This window comes from Dromaius novaehollandiae, chromosome 2 (assembly GCF_036370855.1).
Source record: "Dromaius novaehollandiae isolate bDroNov1 chromosome 2, bDroNov1.hap1, whole genome shotgun sequence".
Lineage (NCBI taxonomy): Eukaryota > Metazoa > Chordata > Aves > Casuariiformes > Dromaiidae > Dromaius > Dromaius novaehollandiae.
Window position 1 is genome coordinate 115,250,806 of NC_088099.1, and position 22,773 is coordinate 115,273,578.

Genomic DNA, 22,773 nt, shown 5'->3' on the forward strand with positions numbered 1-22,773 from the left:
ACCTTCTTCGAGCTCATAGTACAATAGATCTAAAGCAAACAGGTTTCCTGAATTTTTTATGATTTCCAATGAATAACCAAATACATTTAAGCATTCTTGCTTAAATACGTCTTTCTTAAATGCAATGACTTTTTGGTAACAGACTGGGGTCCCAATCCACCTGTATACAAACAAACAGCACAGAATTACAACAGGAAAGTTTATCTAAGTCAGGTTTCTTAATTTTTATTAAATTCAAAAACTTCAGAAAAAAAATCACAAGTTTCTAAGTACATGTAAAAACAAATCAGCTAAAATAAAGTGGTTGTCAAGTCAAAACTCATTTTCCATAATTTTTCCGTCCTTGCTATTGCCCACAGTACTATCAGAAATCCGAAAAGTGCTTTAGAAATTGATTTTTCTTACCAATATGATAGCAAACTGTAAGTTTACTATGTAAAAAAGCAAACTGTTTAGGCACAAGGTGGCAGAAGACAAAAGCACAAATATCAACCATGCTTCCTTAATTTGTTAGTTGAAAACAGTGTGCTAAATACCAACATGGTATTGTATTCAGAATGTCCAAGCTTATTCAGTGAAATAAGGGCTCAAAAATCAATTTTATTTTTTAATGTCAACAATTCTTTGTGTCTTTTTTCCTTCTAGAAAACAGAGGAAACTGCTTAAGTCAGTGGTATACCTTACTGGTCAGTATCAGCGTTTACGCTAGAACAGTGGCAGAAGTGGCACAATGGGTTCCAGCACCAAAGAATGAAAAGTAGAGAAGCTGTAATCTGAAAAAGATTGGTTCATATTTGTGTTCCCAGTGTAATCAATAGTTTTGCAACCACCTGCCAAGGTAGCATGACAAGCAGTCACATGCCATTTGAGGGTATCAGCTGTGCTACGTCATTCCAAGAGGGCAGTAGTGCGAGTGAACAACAAATGTCTGCTGCTCTTCTGACTACACCTAGAGGAACTGTTACACTGAAAATCAAATCATAAGAAAATTAAAATAAGAGTTGTTCCATACAAGAGATTTTACCTTTTACCATCATTTGATATTTGCCATTCTAATAACAGGTGCAGTTCCACTGTCATTCATAAATACAAAATTTTATTTGCACTTCATTAGTTTAGAAAGACCACAATGTTTTTCAATACCACAACATTCAGGACACACCAAGTTATTCAAATATGTAACTATTGATTTACCACAACTAAACTAAACAGTGCATTTTAATAAAAGATATACCAAAGATATAATTCACAAATTCATTATCAGACAAAAACCTAAACACAGTATATGCTTGATGGGAATAATTTCCACCATTAGGAAAAAAGTCATTTTACCTTAAGTTTCCCTTCCCCCAGTCCTACAGATGTCCAGACAAATACGCATATATATTCCTTAACACAGGAAAACGTATTATCTTAATTTTTTTAAAAAAAGAATTTGTCTAGGACAGCAGCATTGCTTTTTATATCTTCTTTTAGAGTGGAATACATCTCCATTTTTATTGAATCTTAATGATTCTTGCAACCAAGTTTATGCTTAAGCAGAAAATTATATATGCAATTTCAGAGTGCAATCTTAGACCTGCACCAAACGTGATGTCTTAGTACACAAAGAGAGGGTTCATCATTAAACAAAATAAATAAGAGACTGCCAGAAATTAAACTTAGCTTTTCAATAAATCCAGTCAGCAGAGGATGCTACAGCCAAAAGTGTTTTCACTACATTAAAAGGAAACATAATGCTGATTATGGAAGCTTTGTACATAAAGTCCTCTGTTTTAAAAAAAATCATCTTTAAAATAGTTAGCAAAGCACCATATACTTATCTTCATACCAGAAGAGCTTCTGCCTGCCTGTTTATAATAACAAGAACTATTACAACATTTATGTCAAGAATAGGTATAGATTTAATTTTCCTCCTCCTCGATTGGAAGTGTGGTAATTCCCCACAGACTGTACAATATTTATAACAATGGGGCAATAAATGAAGTACAATTGTGAAGGAAAGGGGTAATAATTAAATGTTATAGCTGAATCCTACACAGGATTATATATTTGCATATTTACAAGTTAGTGTGTAGCTCTGACTCAAATAACAAAGTGCAACAAGAAACTGCCAAATGATTGTAGTGCAGAGTAGTAAGGATACTTTCTTTTCCCTCCCACTCCTATTTTTCACTCTATATGGAGTAACAAGTCAACAGCAACGGACATGTGGCCTTGGAGGAGGCAGTTCTGGTGGGATTTCTGGCTCTGGCTGCAGGGACAGGATACTGTTGGACAATTCATTTCTTATAACATCCAGTGGCATCTTAAAGAGAAAAAGAATCATCTATAAACAATCATCTGCACAGAGCTCAGCACAAAAGGAGATAACTTCAAGAGTTCAGTCAGCCAGCATAAACATATAGATCTTTCAGTTCTTACTAGCAAAATACATTACAGTAAGCTGTGTTACGAATTTCCTCCAGAAAAAAAAGTTACAAAACAGTGCGGAAATAAAGCCACTTCCTAAACATACAAATTACAACAAAATATGGAGTAGAAGAAAAAAGTTTCATTTAGAAGTTTCCATATCAATTCATTGTGTACATGTCTTGCTACTGATATGCAAGAGTGACAAGTATGAAAAGGAGAATGTGATTTATTTGATATGGTACAAGACTGAAACAAGAAACTCCCAAGACCTAATTCTAATTCATACCTGAAAAGAAGTGGCTATGGGCAAATGGTTTATTCTTAGTCCATCCCTTCCTGAGTTATAAATGGCCAATAATCTTTGCCTATCTTTTAAACAGTATTTGGTATTTCTAAAAGAGCTATTAATTTACTAGACAATTATTAGTAGGCTTTCAATGATTAAATGCTTAAGATTCACCATGAAAAAAACCTCTTGGTGGTTTTAAAAAGTTATTGTTATTCATAACACTATTTTTATTAGTTTAGTTCCAGGATAACATACATGAAACTCTCCCAAAAGAGTAACACAAAGAGCACTTTAGTTTGCAGTCTCAAATATGCAACGTAATTTTCCTATCAGTTTTCAGCAGTTTAAGAATGTGTAAACAGAGGACAGAGTAGAAAAAAGCAACCAGTCAGCTCATTCATCACTTAAAGGGACTATAATATTGAAAAATGGCTTTCGATAATAAACCACCCTATGAAAACCCTCAACACATCAGGACTCCAGCTCAAAACCACAAAATGATACTTTTCAAATATGGCAACATAATGTCTCGCTCTAGACATGAAACATTTACTAATAAGTTAAAACGTGAATCGAAGATCAAAACCAGCATCTGACAACTGAAAATGGAATCCAGAACTTAGTTCTGTTATGGTGCTTTTACAGCTCGTACAAAGATTGCTTCTCCACTCACTCTGATAGATCAAGTCAGTCAAGTTGCTGACAGCTTGCTTCTCCCCATAGATCTTAACTCTTACTCCAGTTTGACTCACTACAAAGTAGATTTTTTTTCCTTAACTAATCTGAGGCATACTCAGGAAACTATGGCTGCAGATGAAAGCAAGCAAGTGTACAGTCAGCTGCTGATGTAAAGTGAAGTGGTGGCAAATAGGAGCAGATGCATAACAGCAGTATTTATGAACTGGAGCATAAAGCAAACAGTCCTGACCACTATATATTAACTAAAAACTTAGCTGGACAGTGTGTAGCCTGGCTCTATGTCCGCCCAACAGGTACCTGAAGCCATTCAGTATTTAAACACTGACCTTTTATGTGGTCACAGAAACTACCACCTGAATGCTTTACCTTTTTCAGAATGTCATCAACAAGTTTTAGAAATATTTCATCCACATTAAAATTATCCTTGGCACTGGCTTCACAGAACCGCATCCCAGTTATTTGCTGTGCAAACTGATGGAAGAGAAAATAAAATAACTACATAAAGAAGCAGATATACACTCCTTACAAAACCTTTTAAACTTTTCCAAATCTGTGGCTTAATGCTAATTCAACTAATAACACTGAATCTCTAAGGTACAGCAAATATTGCCAGGCATTTAATTTTAAGTGAAAATTAGTTGATCAGAAATGGTTTTCTGTCTGGGCTGCATTTTTACAGACTTAAATCTGGTAGACTTATGTTTTCCATTGACATGGATTGGTGCAGACTGCCTAAGAATAAGATCTTTTCATAAGATTTAATCTCAATTAAAATGCCGAAAAGGAGACTACAAATGCAAAGATTAGCCTTAGTTCTGTAATAGCAAAGGCCTAACTATGAAAAGCACCATAGGTTGCTGAAGAGCAACTTCCAAGTATGTCCACACAACACTGCCTGTTCAAGATGGTGCTAGAGACTCATGCTAAGCCATATTCTCTTCTCAGTTTTCTTACCACTTCCGGAGTTGGAAGAAGAAAGGAGGAACAAAGGTGAGCCAAGTAATCAAGCAGGGCTCTTGCCTATCCTAAAATGCATGTCCTCCATTTGTGACCCAGGACTTCACTATATCCTCTTTCAGAGCCTCTTTGCCAAAAAGGGGTAATAAGGCACCACAGTGAATGAAGAAATTCCAGGTGTATGACAACCTAACAGCTCTACCAATTTGGCTCTCCTACATTTTTTCAGGCACTACATCATAATTACTATCTACTACAGCTTCTCATGGTAGCTTGCCCAGAATTACTCCCTGGACTCCATGTTCATAGATGGGAACACTTTTTGATTTGTTGAGAGATCATGAAAATAGGAGAGCTTGAGATGAGCATGGGAACTTATCACTGAAGCATCTGTTATACTGAAGATAAAGCTAAACTTAAGTTTATACTGAATAACAAGATCGTCATACTGCATCAGATCAGGATTTATGCAGTTGTTGTAAAGTCTATGTTGAATCACATACATGCCTGATGCTACATCCACAATAATTTTTGGTACCACCACATGGTCCTCTAATCCTCCGATTCTAATTTCTAAAATCCATCTTACAGCTAAAAGTCTACAGTTGTGAACTAAATGATAGAGAGCTCTATTGCGCATTGGTATTTAACACTGATCTTTTTGGATTTCTTCTCTATCCCAGCTGAGGAAACAGCAACCAAATTCATCAGATGGTGTTCAAGACTTGTTCCCCCTATAAGGCACAGGTAAGCTAGTGTAAGGGTAAGAAAAAATTTCAGTCTCTGAAATTTGGGCGGCCTTCACGAAAAGTTTCTGGCTGATGCCAGGCAGAAAAGAACGGCATAACAGAACACTTTTCTATTCCCTACAGTACTGTGTACTGGGAGCCAATTATCACACTTAATTTCTTCGTTCTTTAGAGCAAAGACATACTGCTCCAGAAAGAAAGCATATACTTGTGCATTCTATACAAGGCAATAAATATCACATGGATTTTGACAGAACACTACCATTCTCAATATGCTCCTTAGGTCCAACAGTCTGGACAAAAGTAGCCATGGACACAAAACACTGCTGGCAGCAATGCCACAACAGTTTTGTTTCTAACAGTGACTAGATTTGAAAGAATGGAAGTTTCTATTTACTTAGCTGATTTTGGAAGTTCTCAAGCTGAAATATAGTCACATTTACAACTTGCATGAACTTGAATCTGGATTTGTCTCAAATGTAAGCTAACTCACCTGAACACAATCTCCTTCTCATCCTATCACCTAACAAGGATAACAATTTGATTACACCTGTTCTTACCTTTTCTCCCTGCTGTCGAGTAATCTCTCGATCAACTTCACAGTCCAGTTTATTTCCAACTAATAGAAGCTCTGCATCTTCTGAAGCATACTGCAATTAAAACTTTTAATTAACTAAACCTAAAAACATAAGATTTTGCAATGCCAATAAAATATGAAAAAGAACTGGGCAATTCAACTAGTAAAAAAGGAATCACACCTACACAGTTCATATGTCAAAGTTTTTCCAAACACTGCTTCAAGAAATCTCACCTTCATTTTTTAAATTCTACTTTAAAAACATTACTTAAGAACTAATTGCTCCAGTTTATCTAAGAGTGGATATAATGGCTTAATTTCACAGACAAGAAAAAACATTCTCCCCTCCCCCCACCTTGGGCACAGGTAAATTTGTAGTTAAGAGTTCCACTGATACTTTAATTATGACAACTCTAGTTCATGGGAGCAGCAATAGACTGCCACTTTGCATCAAAGTACATGAATGTTAAATCCCTGCTGAAAGAATCTAGTGAAATTTAGTAGTCAGTAGTTTAGTAATCGCGTAACAATGCTGTTTAAAGCCTTACAGAGTCCATTTGAGAAAACATTAGTTCTTAAATAATTTGAAAAACAAAAAACCCAACCTCCTTCACCCCCAAAATGTAAAGGCCTACCTTATCGATCATTTTCATCCATTTTGGTAAATCATCAAATGTCTCCTTCTTGGTGATATCATACACCAATATGATTCCCTTGGCACTTCTGTAATAAGCTGAGGTAATGCTGTTGAATCTCTCCTGACCTGCTGTGTCCCTAAGAAGCAGCAGCAAACATTGGCACAAATATTTCACCAATTCACAAAGTACAGAGCACCTTTGTTTATATTTTAATAAAAACAAAACCACACTTATTAAACATTCTATATTGAACATTTCCTTCTGTGTGTTTGAATTGCCAGCAAATGGAGCAGTAGTTTCGATTATAAGCTTTCATATCAGAACTACTTATCCCATACTAACTTCACTAAGAAAGGCCACCGAACAGTTCTACTCGTCTCTGAGAATGAAGCTGTCCGATGAGAATGTATCAGCAGATGAAGCTGGGTTTTTATTTGTTTGTTGTCAATAAAATAGCCCTGAAAAATGAGAACAGAAATGGAAACATGCTGATCAGACTAAGACAGCTGGACATCCAACTGTAGTACGAGCAATGCATTGATCACCATGATTCGAGCTTTCAGAGCCTCTCTAGATCAACCACAGCCATTAAACTATGGTTCTAAAACTAATGCAGAGGCTCACGGCAGAAGTTTATGAAAGAAGTAAGCAATCACTATACGGTAGGGGTTTTGGAAGTAGATGCTTAGATATGACTTAAGATGTTTAAATAGCATTTCCATTCTCACTTTCAGTATGCTAGGTATTCACTCAGGGTGCATTTACATGGGAGACTTTCACCAGTGATACCACCCTGCCTGTACTAGCAGTATTTTATATCCCAAAATAGTTGAGACAGAAGGGTTATTTTTCACTGAACCATGAAAACCTGTGAACTGCTTTTAATCATATCATCATGCCTGCTTATGGAAGTTTTAGGCACTTATGCTAAAAAAAGCAGGTGGATATCCTTGTTCTTAAAATGTGACTAGTATAACAACTGGAAAATAAGTTACAAGGTGCTCCAATGAGATCAAGCAGTAGTTGCTTCAGTTCAGCCCCCAGAATCAATTTTGAAATTTTACCATTAGAGGAAGTCAAAAGATGGACCAAAACTCTTTCCTCAGAGGGGACAGAAGACAGTAAGTACATGTGTGTAGGGACTCTCAGAATAAAAGTTCAAAAGGAACTCTATTCAGCAGTCACATTTTAGACAAAAGGAGGATGAATTTGGGGATGAGGTTAACAATGGAGAGCTTAAACACTTTACCAAAAGGGAAAAAAAAAAGTCACGTGTACAAAATGCCACATTGACTGTCCTGAAGAATTCATTCTTTTAAAGAGTTTATGCACAAAGACAAGCAGAAGAATAAACTACCACAAACCTATCTTCACAAAATCTTTAGGGAACTTAACTAAACAGGCTTAAAAGTCAACTACTTGATTTAACTTCCCTTTCTCCTGAAACTGTCACAAGTGTACTAGATAGCATCAAATCTTTACTAGTGATTTTGCAAAGTAAAGTACTGACCACTAGAAACAGATTTGAAATATCTACTTCACAGTCTGTGGAAAAATATTGACTAATACTTCATAGCAGGCCAGTGGTATTGCAATATGACACACGGAGTAGGGAGGCAGAAAAGAATGAATTCCTATCACTTCTATTTTTATTTTCATTTTTCAAACCCCATTCCCTGCAAAACTTGAAAAACACATGCACACAAACCTTTGGGACCAACAGAAGGTGAAAACAAGAGTCTGTTTCAATAATGTTGATCTCTAGTAATATTTAAGCCTAGTTTTAGAAAATTGATAGATTGCTTTGTTATCACTAGTGAAACATTTTTATTAAAGTAATACAAGTTCTGGCAGCTGAAATTACATACATAAATATTACTCAAAAAAACTAATTCTATTTTCTCTTCTGTTACTTCTTTGCTATGGTCAGATTTATTTTTTGGAAGATCCTTTGAAAGTTCATGACATGAAAAATTTACAAATTCTAGTATGAACCGTTGATTTTCCACATATGGATAACATTGCTTCAGGGCTCATGAACACAATTCTCAAATTACTATCTTGAAGAGCAGCCTCTACTATCTGTTGCTAACCCAGTGAGCAAGTGTATTAGGATGGGATCCCTTTATAGGTCCATCATTCTGAGCAGACATAGCTAGATGGCAGGTGGAAGGGCATATGTGATGCGGAAGAATGCATCAAATCTAGTTTTGGCCAGACTAAAGGGAAAAGCTGTTTTTATTGCCAGCCAGTGTTCCCTCTCTTCTCTGTGCCCTTATCAGACCACAGGAGGGAAAGAAAAAAAAAAAAAGCTATTTCAGAGCCACCTGACTGTGCCACAGGTCAGCACTAAGGAAGTGTTACCAGTTCCATCACAAAGAGGCTACTTTTGAGTACCAAATCACCCAGCACATACATACAAAAAACAGAGGGGAGATAAAAAACTAACATACAACAGCCCTCTGTGAGAGGGAGTAATCAGCACATTAGATGAGCTTACGTGAAAGTGATGGAGCCAACTATGCTGCACTACTCTCTGCCACTCTAGTTCTCTCCCTCAACATGTCTTCCCGAGCCTGGAGCACCATATCCCCAGGTCTATCTGATATACAGCCTCTCCCCCACAACACCCATGGGCTCTTGAGGGCTTCACAGTATCCCTGGCTGCTGCCTCTCTCTGCTGCTGTACCCAGAGTCCTGCACTCCCCTTTGCATAGGTCCTTCACCCAAATATCGCGTATCTTGTAGTCTGGCTTGCTGGCTATATAAGACACACCATGTCCCGAGACTGGTTCAAAACTCATGGCTGGCCTGGCTGCCCACTACATGCATTAAAAGGCCAGATGGCCACTGACTATCACCTGCCAGTTGCACTCATCCTAGAGGATTATGGCTGAACTTCTCCACCTTGCTCTAAAACCCAGCCACTGCTCTGCACACACTTCACATTAACAATGCCTCTACGGCTGCATCAAATTTAAATGTAATCAGCTAACAGATTTCAGGATTGTAAGCATGATCTTACAGTGCTTGTTTCCTTAGAAAAATAGAGGAAAATAAGCTGATTTTGCATCTCTAACAATATATTAACACTGTATTACCCTTCAAATAGTAAGGAGAAAATTGGAAGATTGTCTCTGAAATAACTATTAATTACAGGTGGGCAGTACATTAAGAAAGCTACTCCAGGCTACCTAAACAAGCTGCAAGTCTGAAAAGAGTATCAAGCTGTCCTTACACATGGAGACTTCCAGATATCTCATTTTCTGCTTGGTGCTATCTTCTATTTTACAAAAACGTGCAGTAAATTCTTCCAATATTGGAAAAAAAATGACATCCCCTAATGCAGAACTAAAATTAAAAGTATATCTGCATTAAAATGGCTTTCATGATAATACACTTCTCCTGTGTTAGTGTAATTCGGTTTGTTTTTCTATACTCAATTTATTGCACTCCAACAGCTGGAGTATTTCAGTAAGGACAGCTGTCAAAGAACCAACAGAAAGCTGGAATAAGAGATCAACATAATTTAACAGGACTAACATTATGCAGTTTCATGAATAATACTAAGTGCTCATATACCAGTTCATTTTTATTCAAACTCCAGAACAATAAGCTACTGCAACTTGATCAATAATTTGGCATCACTTGATACAACAGAAGACTTTTTTTGAATACTAAAAGCGGTTTTCCTTTACTGATTTTTCAAGAACGTATTTTAAGTGGAAAAACGCAAGCTTATTATCAAACTGTAATCACAAACACAATGTATAACTCCTTGACCATTTATCATCTGGAAAAAAGAAAAAAAAAATCTTGAAACAACAAAAAAACCCTCCAAAACCCTTACTTGCCTTTGTTTTTCCACTTCAATGACAGAAACTAGATGTTACTCCAAAAAACAAACATTACACCAAACAAAAACAAATTACAAAAATCCACAAAACTCACTTTCAAATATTATTTAAATGTTGACTTGTGATAGTGTCACTACTTCAGACTGCATAAAATACAATACAAATACATTGGTCTTAATTAAAATAAGATTGGATTATTTTTGTTTTATATAAATGTTCTTGTGTCTATTTAAAATAGTTGCTTGAAGCAAACACAAATAGACTCAAAACTATCCTTCGCTCTCAAGTTAAATTAATTTTTTATGAGTGGTGGTGAAGTGGCCATAAAAAGGGAAATACTTTTAAACATAAATAAAAAGTTAACACTGATTTAACACTTTTACATGCTCTGTGCTTGTACGGAACTTAAGTCAATAATTTGTAGTTATGGACAAGATTTTTTAAAATATTTTAAATCATTCTAATTGAGCTTTTTCCTCCCATAAAAATAAATACTGAAATATATACTGAAAATATTTGAATCAATATACTGAAAATATTGAATCATTTATGAAATAAGTACTGAACAGTAGGAACTACATTTTGTTATGTTCCAGGGTAGGGGGACCTTTTCTCAGACTATTCCTCATTTTAGAAATTTTCCAACAGAATTTCCCATTAGAAAACCCTGAGCTGACAGAATCAGAACCTCCTATGAGATGCACCAATTCAAACAAAGTTCAGAAGCAAATCGGGCCATTTTCCTGCCAGGTCACTGGCTTCCTTGGGCATTAAACCTGGAGAGATACCAGAGAGCTCCTTTGGCTACCCGGCAGCAGCCCATGCACAGCGACATGGAGCCACAACTTCCAGCAACTATGTGCTGGGGTACTTCAGAGAGGAAGCCAGCACAGGCTGCTGCCTGTGCCTTAGGAAGGTCCCCCCCAGACTACTCAGGGTACACTCATTCCCGGCTCAGACATTCATCCTAAGGTCCTTCTGAGCAGCTCTTGGCACATTTTTGCTCCAAAGCACGAAAGCATGTTTCCTATTATTTGATCTAGTTTTCAAGCTTTGAAAAACCAATAATTTACATATGCTCAGATTCACTTTGGCACTCATGCTATCTGATGGTTCTACTTTACTTTATCCCACAGCCTAAGCTGCATACACACATTACTTCTCACAAAAAAACTGAGCTTGTTTCATCCAAGAATTGCAACACAGTGAAGCAGGTTTATTTTAACTACTTCTGGCAGCCCAACAGTCACTACTACTGTTCCAGGTGGAACAGAGAGGATGGAGGCTAATCTACCCTCAGTGCTGCTCCACTATTTCACACGCTAAGGAGTAAGAGTCTCTGACTGAAAGTCTGAGAAATAAGGGAAGATGTACTATAAGGTGACAATGACGGGATAGGAACTGATAAGCTAGGGTCAAGAGCAGAAGCCTCTGTGATCTTTAGCAGTCTCCTATAGTAATAGGAATCCAAAAGCCAAGTCCAACTTGTATACTCCTCTACTAATAGGTAGAGCTGTAAAGCTTGCTTTCAAAAGGATGTTTTGCACACCTAATTGATCCATTCAACATAGTCCTCCTATTTCTTCAGAAATTCAAGTGGTAGGTCTGTGGAGAATACTCTACTGATAAATTGGTCAGTGGAGAGATATGTCAAATGACCACAAAAATACTAAACTTTTTTTAAGCTGCTCCTGTTTGTTTTTTGAAGTAGAATAATTAAATGACTGAAAAAAAAATAATCAAGCACACTTGGTGCTTTGAAATGTGGTTTTAGTCATTTTAAGGCAATAGATGCGTGTAAACTTTAGACAGGATCCACTCACTGAATAATACAGGATCCTGTAGTACAGTTAGTGCAATCAGGTAGAGACCACAAGGAAGTGCCAAGCAACCGTAATTCTGTCTCCTTGTCGGTATAAAAGCAGACTGAATTAGGATCACCCAGGCAACTTAATTCTCCATTTTTAAACTTCCAAGTGTTTCACTTTAAGTGGCTTTTATTTTTTAGCCTAACACTGGAAGCTACAATAAGAATTCATAAAGACAACATACACACCACACTTCAGGAAACTTAAAATTAGTAAAAGCAGTGGTTACCTACTCTGCTTTCCAAAAAATTTACGAGTATGCCAAGACAGTTTCAAGGGTCAACTACGAGAACAGCATTTTAACAGGAAAAGTCCCAGAGAAAGTGATGTTTGGGGGCAGGAAGTTTTATTCATGAATTTTAATATATTTTAAAATATTTTGTCTTTATATTGTGTTCTGTCCATCATAGCAACCTATTAATTCTTATTTTAAAAAGTTTCCTATATCCTACTAGCATATTCTCAATATGTGGAAAATAATGGTTTAAACATGTCTTTACCAACAAAACACACTCCTATAAAATATTTATTCAACATTAGTAAGTTGTTTGATAAGCCTAGCACATTTCACAGTAAGAACTCATATTAGGCGTACAGTAACATCTCCACATCAAAAAATTTTGTTACCTCTGTCAGCTTCAGTAGACCCTGGCTAACAACTGCTGGCTCAACTGCCAGCCTTGTGGTCACAGGTTTCCAAACAGGGACACATGATGGATGAAAACATGCCAGTAACATTCAAGTGTTAGGTGACTGATGATACCAAAGATGAAGCAGCAGTTAACTCAGAGGGAAGCAAGACAGACACATGGTGCGACAAACAGAGTTCATGGTGACCTGCCAAGAGGAGTTAGTAAGCTGAATTCACTGCATCCATATAATTAAGAATGAGAAACCACCAGAATATCCCAAAGGTGTAACAAAGCGTATTTAGAGTTTTTTTCCCCCTTTATGGATTGTTAGCAGCTTTAACAGTTTAACTACAATGCTCATTATGCGCTGTTAATAAACTGAAGCTAAGCTACTAGATAGTAGAGTATAAGATTAGAATAACGTATATTAATATAGCTGGTTTATTCTCTCATAACAATGTTTATGTATTCTACTACTCTGCAAAACAAAGGAGCTTGTAAGCTCAATCATTTCAAAACAATAAATTGTATCAACCATTGACTTGGAGAATCATTATCAGGAAACATGTAATCTGCTCCAGAAAAGAAAAGCTTAGTTCAGGCTTTGAGCTTTCCACAGTAGGACATCAGTGCCTACTGTTAGGGAACACAGTCCTATCGGTATGGGATCATTTTACTTCTCAGTGCTGTTTAGTAGATATAATTGACTTAGAAGTGAAGGACATTCAAGACTAAGTTATTTAATATAGTGTGAAAGAAACAGCACTGCCTATACCAAATCTCAGACAAGCAGTTCAGAAAATACTTCATGCTTACTTTATAATTGCTGTTATAATGAACATCAGTTTTGAACAGTCAAGAAAATAAAAACCAAAATACAATTTCTCTAGTGTCTTCTATTTAACTTGGTCACCCTTTTTTGTTTGTAGAACTCATATACTATTTCACATGTAGATGATTTCATTCTTCTAGAAAAAGGGCTTTGAGATCTATGATGTATGAATATTTGAGTAATTATACTCATGTCCCTTTTATAAATTTCTATCCTTCTCCTCCTCCTTTACCCTCATAAAATCTAGCAACCATTTGTTTTTGCTCAAGTTATGTGGGAACGGAGGGGAGGAGCAAAAGGATAAGAGCTAAACCAGCTTATAACAGTTAATAGTTATTAGACAAGCATATTGATTCATGCTAGAACATAAAAATTAAGACATACTGCTGGTTGCACATTCGTTTTACTTACCAGATTTGTAATCTAATTTTCTTTCCTCTTAGCTCTACTGTTTTGATTTTAAAATCAACACCTATAAATAAAATACAGTAAACAGAAAAGGAGGAATAAGAAGCAAAAGTAATGAGGTGTAATTACTTCTGTTTTTGGAAAGGTATTTTATATCAACTTGCAACAGTCTGAAGAAGCAGGAGGGTTCACACCACTATGTGCCACCTCAGGAACACTACGGGCATTTGACAAGCATTATATAGTCTGTGAGCTGCCCTAGTTGGCAGCATCACAACATGAACCCTCCACTTTGAGCAACATTCTCATCAGCAGGTAAAACCAACATAATAGTAAAACAGTGGGGCATGACTTTTTTTCCCTCCTTCTTTTTTTCCCCCCTTATTCACATGTTCCCAATTGTCAAGGAAAGGCCTGATCCACTCTCAACTGGCACAGATGCCCTGGGGCACAAAGTGAAGCCAACTTCCTCACTTCAGCTTTGCTTGTCTGTGAAGCGGGAACATCGCTCATCTGATTCCCAGATTGGATGTTTAGCATTTGCAAAGCACTTTAGTAGAAGAAAGTGAGGAACTGTGGTTGGGTTTACAGGGTTTGTCATCACTGTCATTCTTAATTCTTTTAAATGTTTGTTAGCAAATTGCTTGGATTCAGAGTACTTGATTTTTTTTAATTGCTGTTATACCTATATGGTACTTTTTTCCATCATCTTAAAACTTCAGCCACATTTTGAATGCATGCTAAATACTGTAAATAAAACCATAAAGACCTTCTCTAATACAGCAAGATTTCAAATCTATTAAAAAAATAATGCTGGCAACCAACAACCAAGACATAGTATGGTCAAACGATACCTAAACACAAAAGGATACTACTTCAACTACAAGCATGTTTAAGGGTATAAGTGTCCTAGATATCAAAGTATTTGTAGATTGTTAACCTGTTCATTTTACTATATGCTTGTATGAAGATTTTTGCTCCAGTTCTTCCTTCTGAGCACCATCCCCTCTAGCAGTGCTAAATCAAAAAGGGGGAAAAATAAAAAGACACGAGAGCACAGTTCAGACTAGTACACTTAAACTCACACAGAAGTGCAGAAGCATATTGTGTAGGAAACACTTTTGCTACTTCACATACAAGTGTATACCAAGAAAAAGGATGAGAGTGAAGAGGAAAAAAAAAGAGATTTTTATTTTCTCTTACAAAAGTTACACACATTTTTCCTAATATCTTCCCTGGCTAAAAGCTAAGTATCCCAGTTTATTTGTTTACGCATTAGAATCAAGACTGGACTATAATTTCTACAGGAAGGATCAAATTTGTCCCGTATGTAAGCTTTTCAAAACTCCTGAAAAACTTAAGTAGAAGAAAGTGTATTTTGCACCCTGAAAACCAATTGCACATTGTTGACTTGACATTTATTTCAAAGTGGTTTTAAATATAATCATGCCAGTAAAGTTGCTGGTATAAGACCAGTTAATTATATTTGCTTTGGAGCAATAAAGTGGACTAAGCTTAAAAAAAAAAAAAAGTTAAATTTTAATAATGGTCATACAAAAGATAACTTCAATACTATTTTTAGTTTGCAAAGCAGTCTGTCACTGTTCAGCTAGGCTAAATATGTGGTAGGATAGCTGATCTTCATTGCCCTAGACTAAAATCCCTTCAAGCAGCTTGGAGCTGCACACTACATAGTGATAGAAGTACTATTACATTTATCACTATTACATTTATCCTTCCCCATGCCCTTAAGAGTGTCTAGCACACTTACTCCCTAATTCTTAGAAAGCTATTCAGCACATATGATGGTTATACTCTGCCTACCAAAACATAGCCCATTCATTCATCAGTAGGGTCCTTGGGCAGTACAAGAACTAAAGTAATAAATTGATTTGTACTGTGTAGTCTACAATTTTAATGGAAATTTTCAAGTGTTCTGATGCAAATTAAAAAAATAAATTAGAGCGATTAAAAATTCACAATTTTTATTAATCCTAACTTTAAAAAAAATCTTTCTACATTCTTGAAAAACTAACCTCTGTATGAGTGCAAAAGTAGAAGAAAGTGAAATTGACTGGTTATGCTCTACTATACAAAATGCAGGAAATAACAATAGAAAAGCAGTAATGAAAAAAATTAATCACCTGTTTTTCCCCATTAAATACCTTTTCTCTAGATACTTTCATTTAAACTATAAAATGCAACTGTTTTAAAGGTCACAGCTTTGTCCACAGTAAGTCAGCAACCTTAATCTCTGAAGAGATAATCAGCATTAACTATCAGAGCAGCATAAGGAATTGGTTTAAACCTCTCCCTTTCTCAAGGAAGTCTGAATATAATTGCCCCCACATCTCAACCCCAATTCCCAATCTTGTCATTACATCTCATATACAACCTACTAGATGATTTGCCATTCATCTAAGAACTCAATTAAAAAAAAAAAATCTACTTTTCACCTCCCACAAAAACATGAATAGAAAAAACAATCTATGATGCTTATACAGGTGGTACACTTGTCCTATGCTACAGTTATACTTGTAGAGGAGCTTGATCTGAGCACAAAGTCAGCAGAAGCAATACAATTCTGCCATGTAAAGAAAAAGCCCTGTCGTCACAGGAAAAAAAAAAGTGTAAATCAGCTCTGATCCAGAATTATACATTACAAATTATCAAAGGAATTTCATATAAACTTCATCAACTCCATAAGTCACTACTTTAAAAATAAATTTTTTTTATACACTGCTGTCTTACACAAACCCAGAAATAAGAAGCTTTTTTTTCCTCCAAAAGGACAGTAAACAGTGAACTAGAGAGAAAAAGAAACAACAGTTCTATTAAAAGACATTTTTACACTTCAGACTTCATGGAGCTGGTAGGCACAACCTGAAGCAGAGAAAGAGCCTCCATATCAAAAAAGATTGTTTCAAAATAAATATGATACTAATGGTGTTCTTATTTCAGAGGCAGAGCTTTCTATATACCATCTTAGAGTCACACTATGAAGCATTTCCCTGCTGTTAGACTTTGCAGTGAACAAGGCAAAACAGCAACAGCTTTGGAGAAGTACATTCTTCTACAGAACTGTTTGAATCGTTTAACAGTTTTAAATCAGATGGCTTGCCAAAATGCAGAGGTTGTTCAACTGATTTTTATAATTAGTAATGCTCTGCAAGCATCAACACAATACCAAAAGCTTCATGTCTGCCAGTATTGAAGGAAAAAAAATTGGCAACTTTCCCCTTGCACATGAAGAAACACACAAATTCCTATGCTTGCAAAGTTTCATTACCACTTTCACTTTACCATAGATCAGCCAAAGATAATTGTTTTGAGTTTACACAGAGATTAGTAATTTAATAAAAACAACAACAAAATACAACCATTTGTTTTCGGTTTTAATTTTAAAAATCATCTCTTTCTCACATTAAAAAAAACGTTAAATGAAACAATTTAGCCTAAGGTCAAGGAAAACATCTAAATAGGAAGCTTTGCTACCCATACAATTGCTTCAGTTACTGAAAGCAAGAGGAAAAACAGATAATATTCTCAAAAAGTTGATCAGGAAATGAATACTTTCCATCACTGCAGATAACACACACTTTTTGGTCTCGCATGACACTGAGAGGCGGACAACTAAATCTGTCCATTCACAGATACTGAGCATAAAGAACAGCCTTATAAATTCTTTATAGTTGTAGGTATAGACTGCGCTATTTGGACCAGTTGCTGAAACCTCTCATTCTTCAGCAAAATAACTACAAACAGTTCTTTTAAACCCCTCTATTTAGTACAGTATAGTGAAAAGTATTAAGTCTGTTAGAAAATGGTTTTTTATTTTTTATTTTTTAAGTGCTTTTTAATAGGCCAGTGTTGATGACGGCAGTAGTTGATTAGTTATTTAAAATCCTTGGTTCAACAAGCTCTTAATTTATAGCTGCTCTCAGCAAAAAGTGTCTTTCTTAGTGTTGTCAGACATCATTCTAAGGCCTGTTAAGGACAGGCAAGCTGTCAGAACTCCTTCAAATTTCACACTGTTTGTAATGACACTTGTAGTGCTTGCACAGTTACTTCTTAAGGCAGATCCTAAAACACAAATATAGCCCAAGTTTATAAAGTTTTTCATTAATCCCATCTGTGTGTAACCCCGCCACAGGCTGCTTCAGTCTTGAAATTGTATAGTTGTACCAAAAGTGATGTGCTTGAACTTAGAAGCCCTCCAGAAGGCCGTGTACATTGACAGACAGGGATTATCAGCCCTGGCATAACGCCCTACTAGCATAGCTACACAGTATTCTCCCCAGTGCGTGCACCTAGCTATGGCAAACATCCCCGAAAAAGATGTCAACGATAGCTAATATAAACAAGCCACTTAAGCACCTTGTGTCCTTAATTATGCAAATACAACTCAGGACATGTATTTATATATAGCTCAATAAAAGAGAGGAATCAATAATTACTGTTGACAATTGCATTAAATCTGAACAACGCTTTTAAAAATAAAGGATTTCAAAAGGCTCTTTTGCTGCAGCAACACTGACAAACCACTGTACACCAATCTGTGCTTCAACAAAGCAGCTATCTGATATTGGCACTATTAAAATGAACTACTTGGATGCCCAACACTATCCAATTTGCATTTTAAAAGCCTACAGTCTAATTTATTCCCAACAAGAAATGAAATGTACACATGCCAGAGAAGCCAACAGGTGCACGTGTTCATGATTATTCTGAAGTGTGTCCTTTGCCAGGTTGCAGCGATGTGAGGGGAACCAAAAGGCTTGTCATCATCCCCCTTCCCAATGACAGACAACCTCGCTCCACATATCAGTCTGACAGGGACCACTGGCAATCAACACATTCAGTTTTCTTTAAAATGATTACACTTCCACTATGAGTAAAAGAAACTGGAATAGTCCTGAGAGTCTTTTCCCTTTTTGTGAATTCAAGTTGTGCGTTTTGGATGTCAGATACTGACACCCATTTTGCTCTGGCAAGGTCTCCTTCAGGAATCCAAACATACAACCCCTTGTGGGCTTGCAAGAACTCATGGAAAAAGACAACATGCACAAAAATACAGATCTCAGTCTCTGGCTTGGTATTTATCAAGTGTTTCAAGTTATACAAATTCAACTTGCCCTACCACCTAAAACAGCAAATGAGATCCCATTCTCCCCCTTAAGGTGGATATATGTTAAAAAAGCAATTAGAGCACCACTTATTTGGCTTTTTGATGGCTTGTATAAGGTAAGATTTTTAGTTAGATATTTCAAAAATTTTACACGAAGAGCATTGTTCTTGTTAATAACATCAATTTTACATTAAAAAAAATACACAAACTCACATATTTTTTTCCCCCTCCACACAAAGAACAGCCATTACAATACATACTCGACTGAAACAATGCTTTCTCCAGGAAAAATAAAGGGCTACTAGAATAAAAGGCAAGATGCAGCTTTTCTTAAAAGTATACTAAACATGCATGTAAGCAAACTTTCTGCACATCTTTCAAAAATAAACATCTCTTAAAAAAAAGAACAGACACTCGAAATAGAAGCGCACTAATGGTTATAGATAAGGGCACGTCAGTGAGAATGCCATATCTTCTCCCTGAACCAAACCTGAGACTGTTCCAGACTACAACCCCTACCCTACTCTAGCCCAGAACAGATTAAAGTATACTTATTTCTTGCCCCATACAGGAATAAAAAGCTCTCTAATAAAGCACACACTGAAACACACACAACTGGGGCTAGCTTCTCTATTTAAAACTAAATAAATTTGCTTAGAATTAAAAAAAAGATAATGAAGAGATTTCTCTTATCGTGGATTTTGTATTTAGGTTTTCAACAGAAGTCTGACCTAATTATTTATTTTGTTAAAGTGGCAGAAAAAGGAAGTGGAAACTCTTTTGCTGAAAGCACACAGCGAGCTTCAGGAGGCCAAGATTTCCTGATCACAGTTTAAGTAGAAGCTAGAAAAAACAATGCAAATGGAGCACACAAAATAAACCAAGCAAAATCAATTATAATAGACTAAATTTTCAGAGGCCTGTTAGCTGTTCACATCAAAGCAATTAAATCAGTGAAAAATAATCAGAACACTTTTAGAGAAACACACTCGGTTTAAAAATTCAAAGGCTGCATACTACGTAACCATTAGAATTGGCATATAATTCAAAGGCTATGACAGTTTGTTTAATTTGGACATCTGACAGCATTATGCAGACAAATTTCCTTGCTTCCCCTACAATCAATGACTGAGATCATGTGCTTCTTGAGGCAAGAACCATCTCTGTTACTAGTTTGTAGTGTCTAGTATAATGAAGTCCTGGTCTGTAACTAAGTATTAATTACAACACAAATACTTATGACTATAGTTTCCAGAAACTACTGAAGTCAGTGAAAAGATGCTCAATGGTTTTGATACTCATTTTTACCACCTTGCAGGGGCGAGGGGGATGACGACTATATGGACATGACCCAAACAACTACAAAAGATACATGGGGCAAATAAACAAAACTTACAAAAACCTCTTTAGGCAAAAATATAAAATATCATATTTTATTTTACTTGAAGCTGTAACACATGCAGTTAATTCTAAAAACTGCTAAAGGGGAAATACCTCTTTCAAGGTACATATTATAAATTTAAAGATTAAAAAAAGATTTGGGAGCATTAAGTATTCATCACACACGAGCCAGTTCGGGGATTATTTTAGAGGCAGGTAATGTAAGTTGTCCATAAAACTTTTGCATGTAATTTTAGAATGATTAACATGCAGAAACTTGAGACTGCTTGCCTAAAATAAAAGTCTACATGTATCTGAACTGGCAACTGTGCTACAAACAAGAATGAAACAGACACACGAACAACAAAAAGAAAGGTAGTATATGTACAATGGCTAAATTTTAAAGGTGTAATTATAATGCATTTTTAGAAAACTGGATGTGGCTTTTGGAAGTGCAACAACATAGTTTGTAAACATTTCAGATGCTTGATACTTCCTCCATTTTCATTCAGTTTGGAAGCCATCATTTCTTTCCCTTTTAATTAACAGTATTGGACAATTATAAAGCCTTTCACAAAATTTAAACTTTCGAAACTTTTTACAGTACTAAGTTCAAACCATGGATCCAAAATGTTGATAAACAGAATGAGGTTGAAGCGGAAAATGGCTGAATAAAATTCTCTGGGGCCTTCTTGAAGAAAAGTATTTTTGAAACTCCTGATTACAGAACTGAAATAAATAGCGAACTACTGGTCTACAACTACCCAGCCTGACAGGAAGATTGAACTTAATGAACTGTACTGTCCAGATTCTAAACAAGCAGAATCTATTTCAAAATGAGCACTGAACTCAGCGTTCTATTTTGAACACCAGGTTTTCCATGCCTTCGGGTATGAGAAGAAATAAGTTGTAAAAACGCTGCTGTGTTTTCTCAAACACCAGCAATCTCAAACAATAGAGAGGATTAATATTCCTAGTAGTTATGAACAGCCTAGTGAAGATGCTTTACAAAGATTTCAAGCATTTTTTTGTGACGAAAGGCACTCTAAATTCTGTCTTCCAATTTATAGTTTATCTAAAAAAAAAAGAAACAACCCAAAACAACCTGCAGAGAGCGCATGCACTATTTTTATCAAATGAACATTTAAGTTCATAATTCCCAGACAAAAATATGAAAGTCCATAACTGAGAATCATATGCCCTCTACATTTTTTTTGTACTGCTTCTGACACTCTCAGCTGTTCACAGCCTGGACTGAGTTTGACAGCTGCATTCCACTCTCCTTACAAACTAAACTCCTCCATATTTGATGCCATTCAAGTGGGCACTACATTTTGTCTGTTTTACTCGCATATTCTTGTACATATATTGATTATGGGCTACAAGTTGTTCAGACAATCCCGCAGTGTGATATAATCCCATACCTGAATATCTCTATCAGGTCATATCAGGATGGACGAAGGACACAAAGTGAATTTCAGATTTACTCATCTGAACAACCTCTAGGTAATTAAAGAAACAGTGCGCCCCAAAACCTCTTCCCTGAACCTTGATAATTTGTATCATCTTCCTACTATGTTTTCCTATTTTAAAATATGTTTGTTACATCCTAAGGACTCAGATGACTACATATGGAAAAAATTGCTGACTATACCTAATGCAGTAAAATATGCTAAGTTAATGCATACTAGCCAAAAAATCTTTTGCTAGATTCTTTCAGTTGTTGTAATCTCTGATGTCAGTTACAAGTGACAACACTGCTAGAAGTAGAATACTGTTTCTAGAGAACATAGGCTTCTGCTAAAGTCCCATTCCCTAAATTTATGGTTACAGAATTGAAAACAAATAATTCAAGTTAATGCATGCTCCCTTAAGATTTTTTGTAAAATTAAACTTCTTCCTGAGTGGGTTTTCAGTCTCCTGATCTCTAACTCCTTGTAGTTTGTCAAGTAACCTCAGCACCACATGAATGAAATATTTGTCAGTTTTATTTATGCTATTCAGCATTAGCTGAGAAAACAATATGTAAGAACATACATATTTTAACCCTCTGAACACAGGAAGATAAGAAGGGCTAATTTTCACCGTAATACTTCTTATCATGGATCAGAACTTTCTTCCTTTTTCTGTGCAGCAGCAAAGATTCTCAGCCTGAGCACAGAACTGGTTGTGGGTATAAAGCAAATAAAAGGCAATCTTATTGGTATATTGCCATGAAGCAGTAGAGGTAGCTATTTCTACCCTTTCTTCCCCCTCCTGACCCCACAAAGTAGATCTTCAACACCATCTCATTGACAGGTAAAAAAAAAAACAAACCCCAAACTTTAAAGAAAAACTAAAATGG

General features: G+C 36.0%; 1 protein-coding gene across 1 annotated transcript in view; it reads right to left on the reverse strand.

Annotated features, from left to right (window-relative positions):
- Positions 1–209: 209 nt before the first annotated feature.
- Positions 210–22,773, reverse strand: part of RAB12 (RAB12, member RAS oncogene family) — a 28,055-nt gene continuing 5,491 nt past the window's right edge. The window contains exons 2-6 of the mRNA XM_026094321.2: positions 13,925–13,985; positions 6,322–6,460; positions 5,670–5,759; positions 3,770–3,874; positions 210–2,308 (exon numbers count right to left, since the gene is read on the reverse strand). Of these exons, the coding sequence (XP_025950106.2) occupies positions 2,195–2,308; positions 3,770–3,874; positions 5,670–5,759; positions 6,322–6,460; positions 13,925–13,985 (509 nt within the window). The 3' untranslated portion in view covers positions 210–2,194. The remainder of the gene's footprint in view (positions 2,309–3,769; positions 3,875–5,669; positions 5,760–6,321; positions 6,461–13,924; positions 13,986–22,773) is intronic.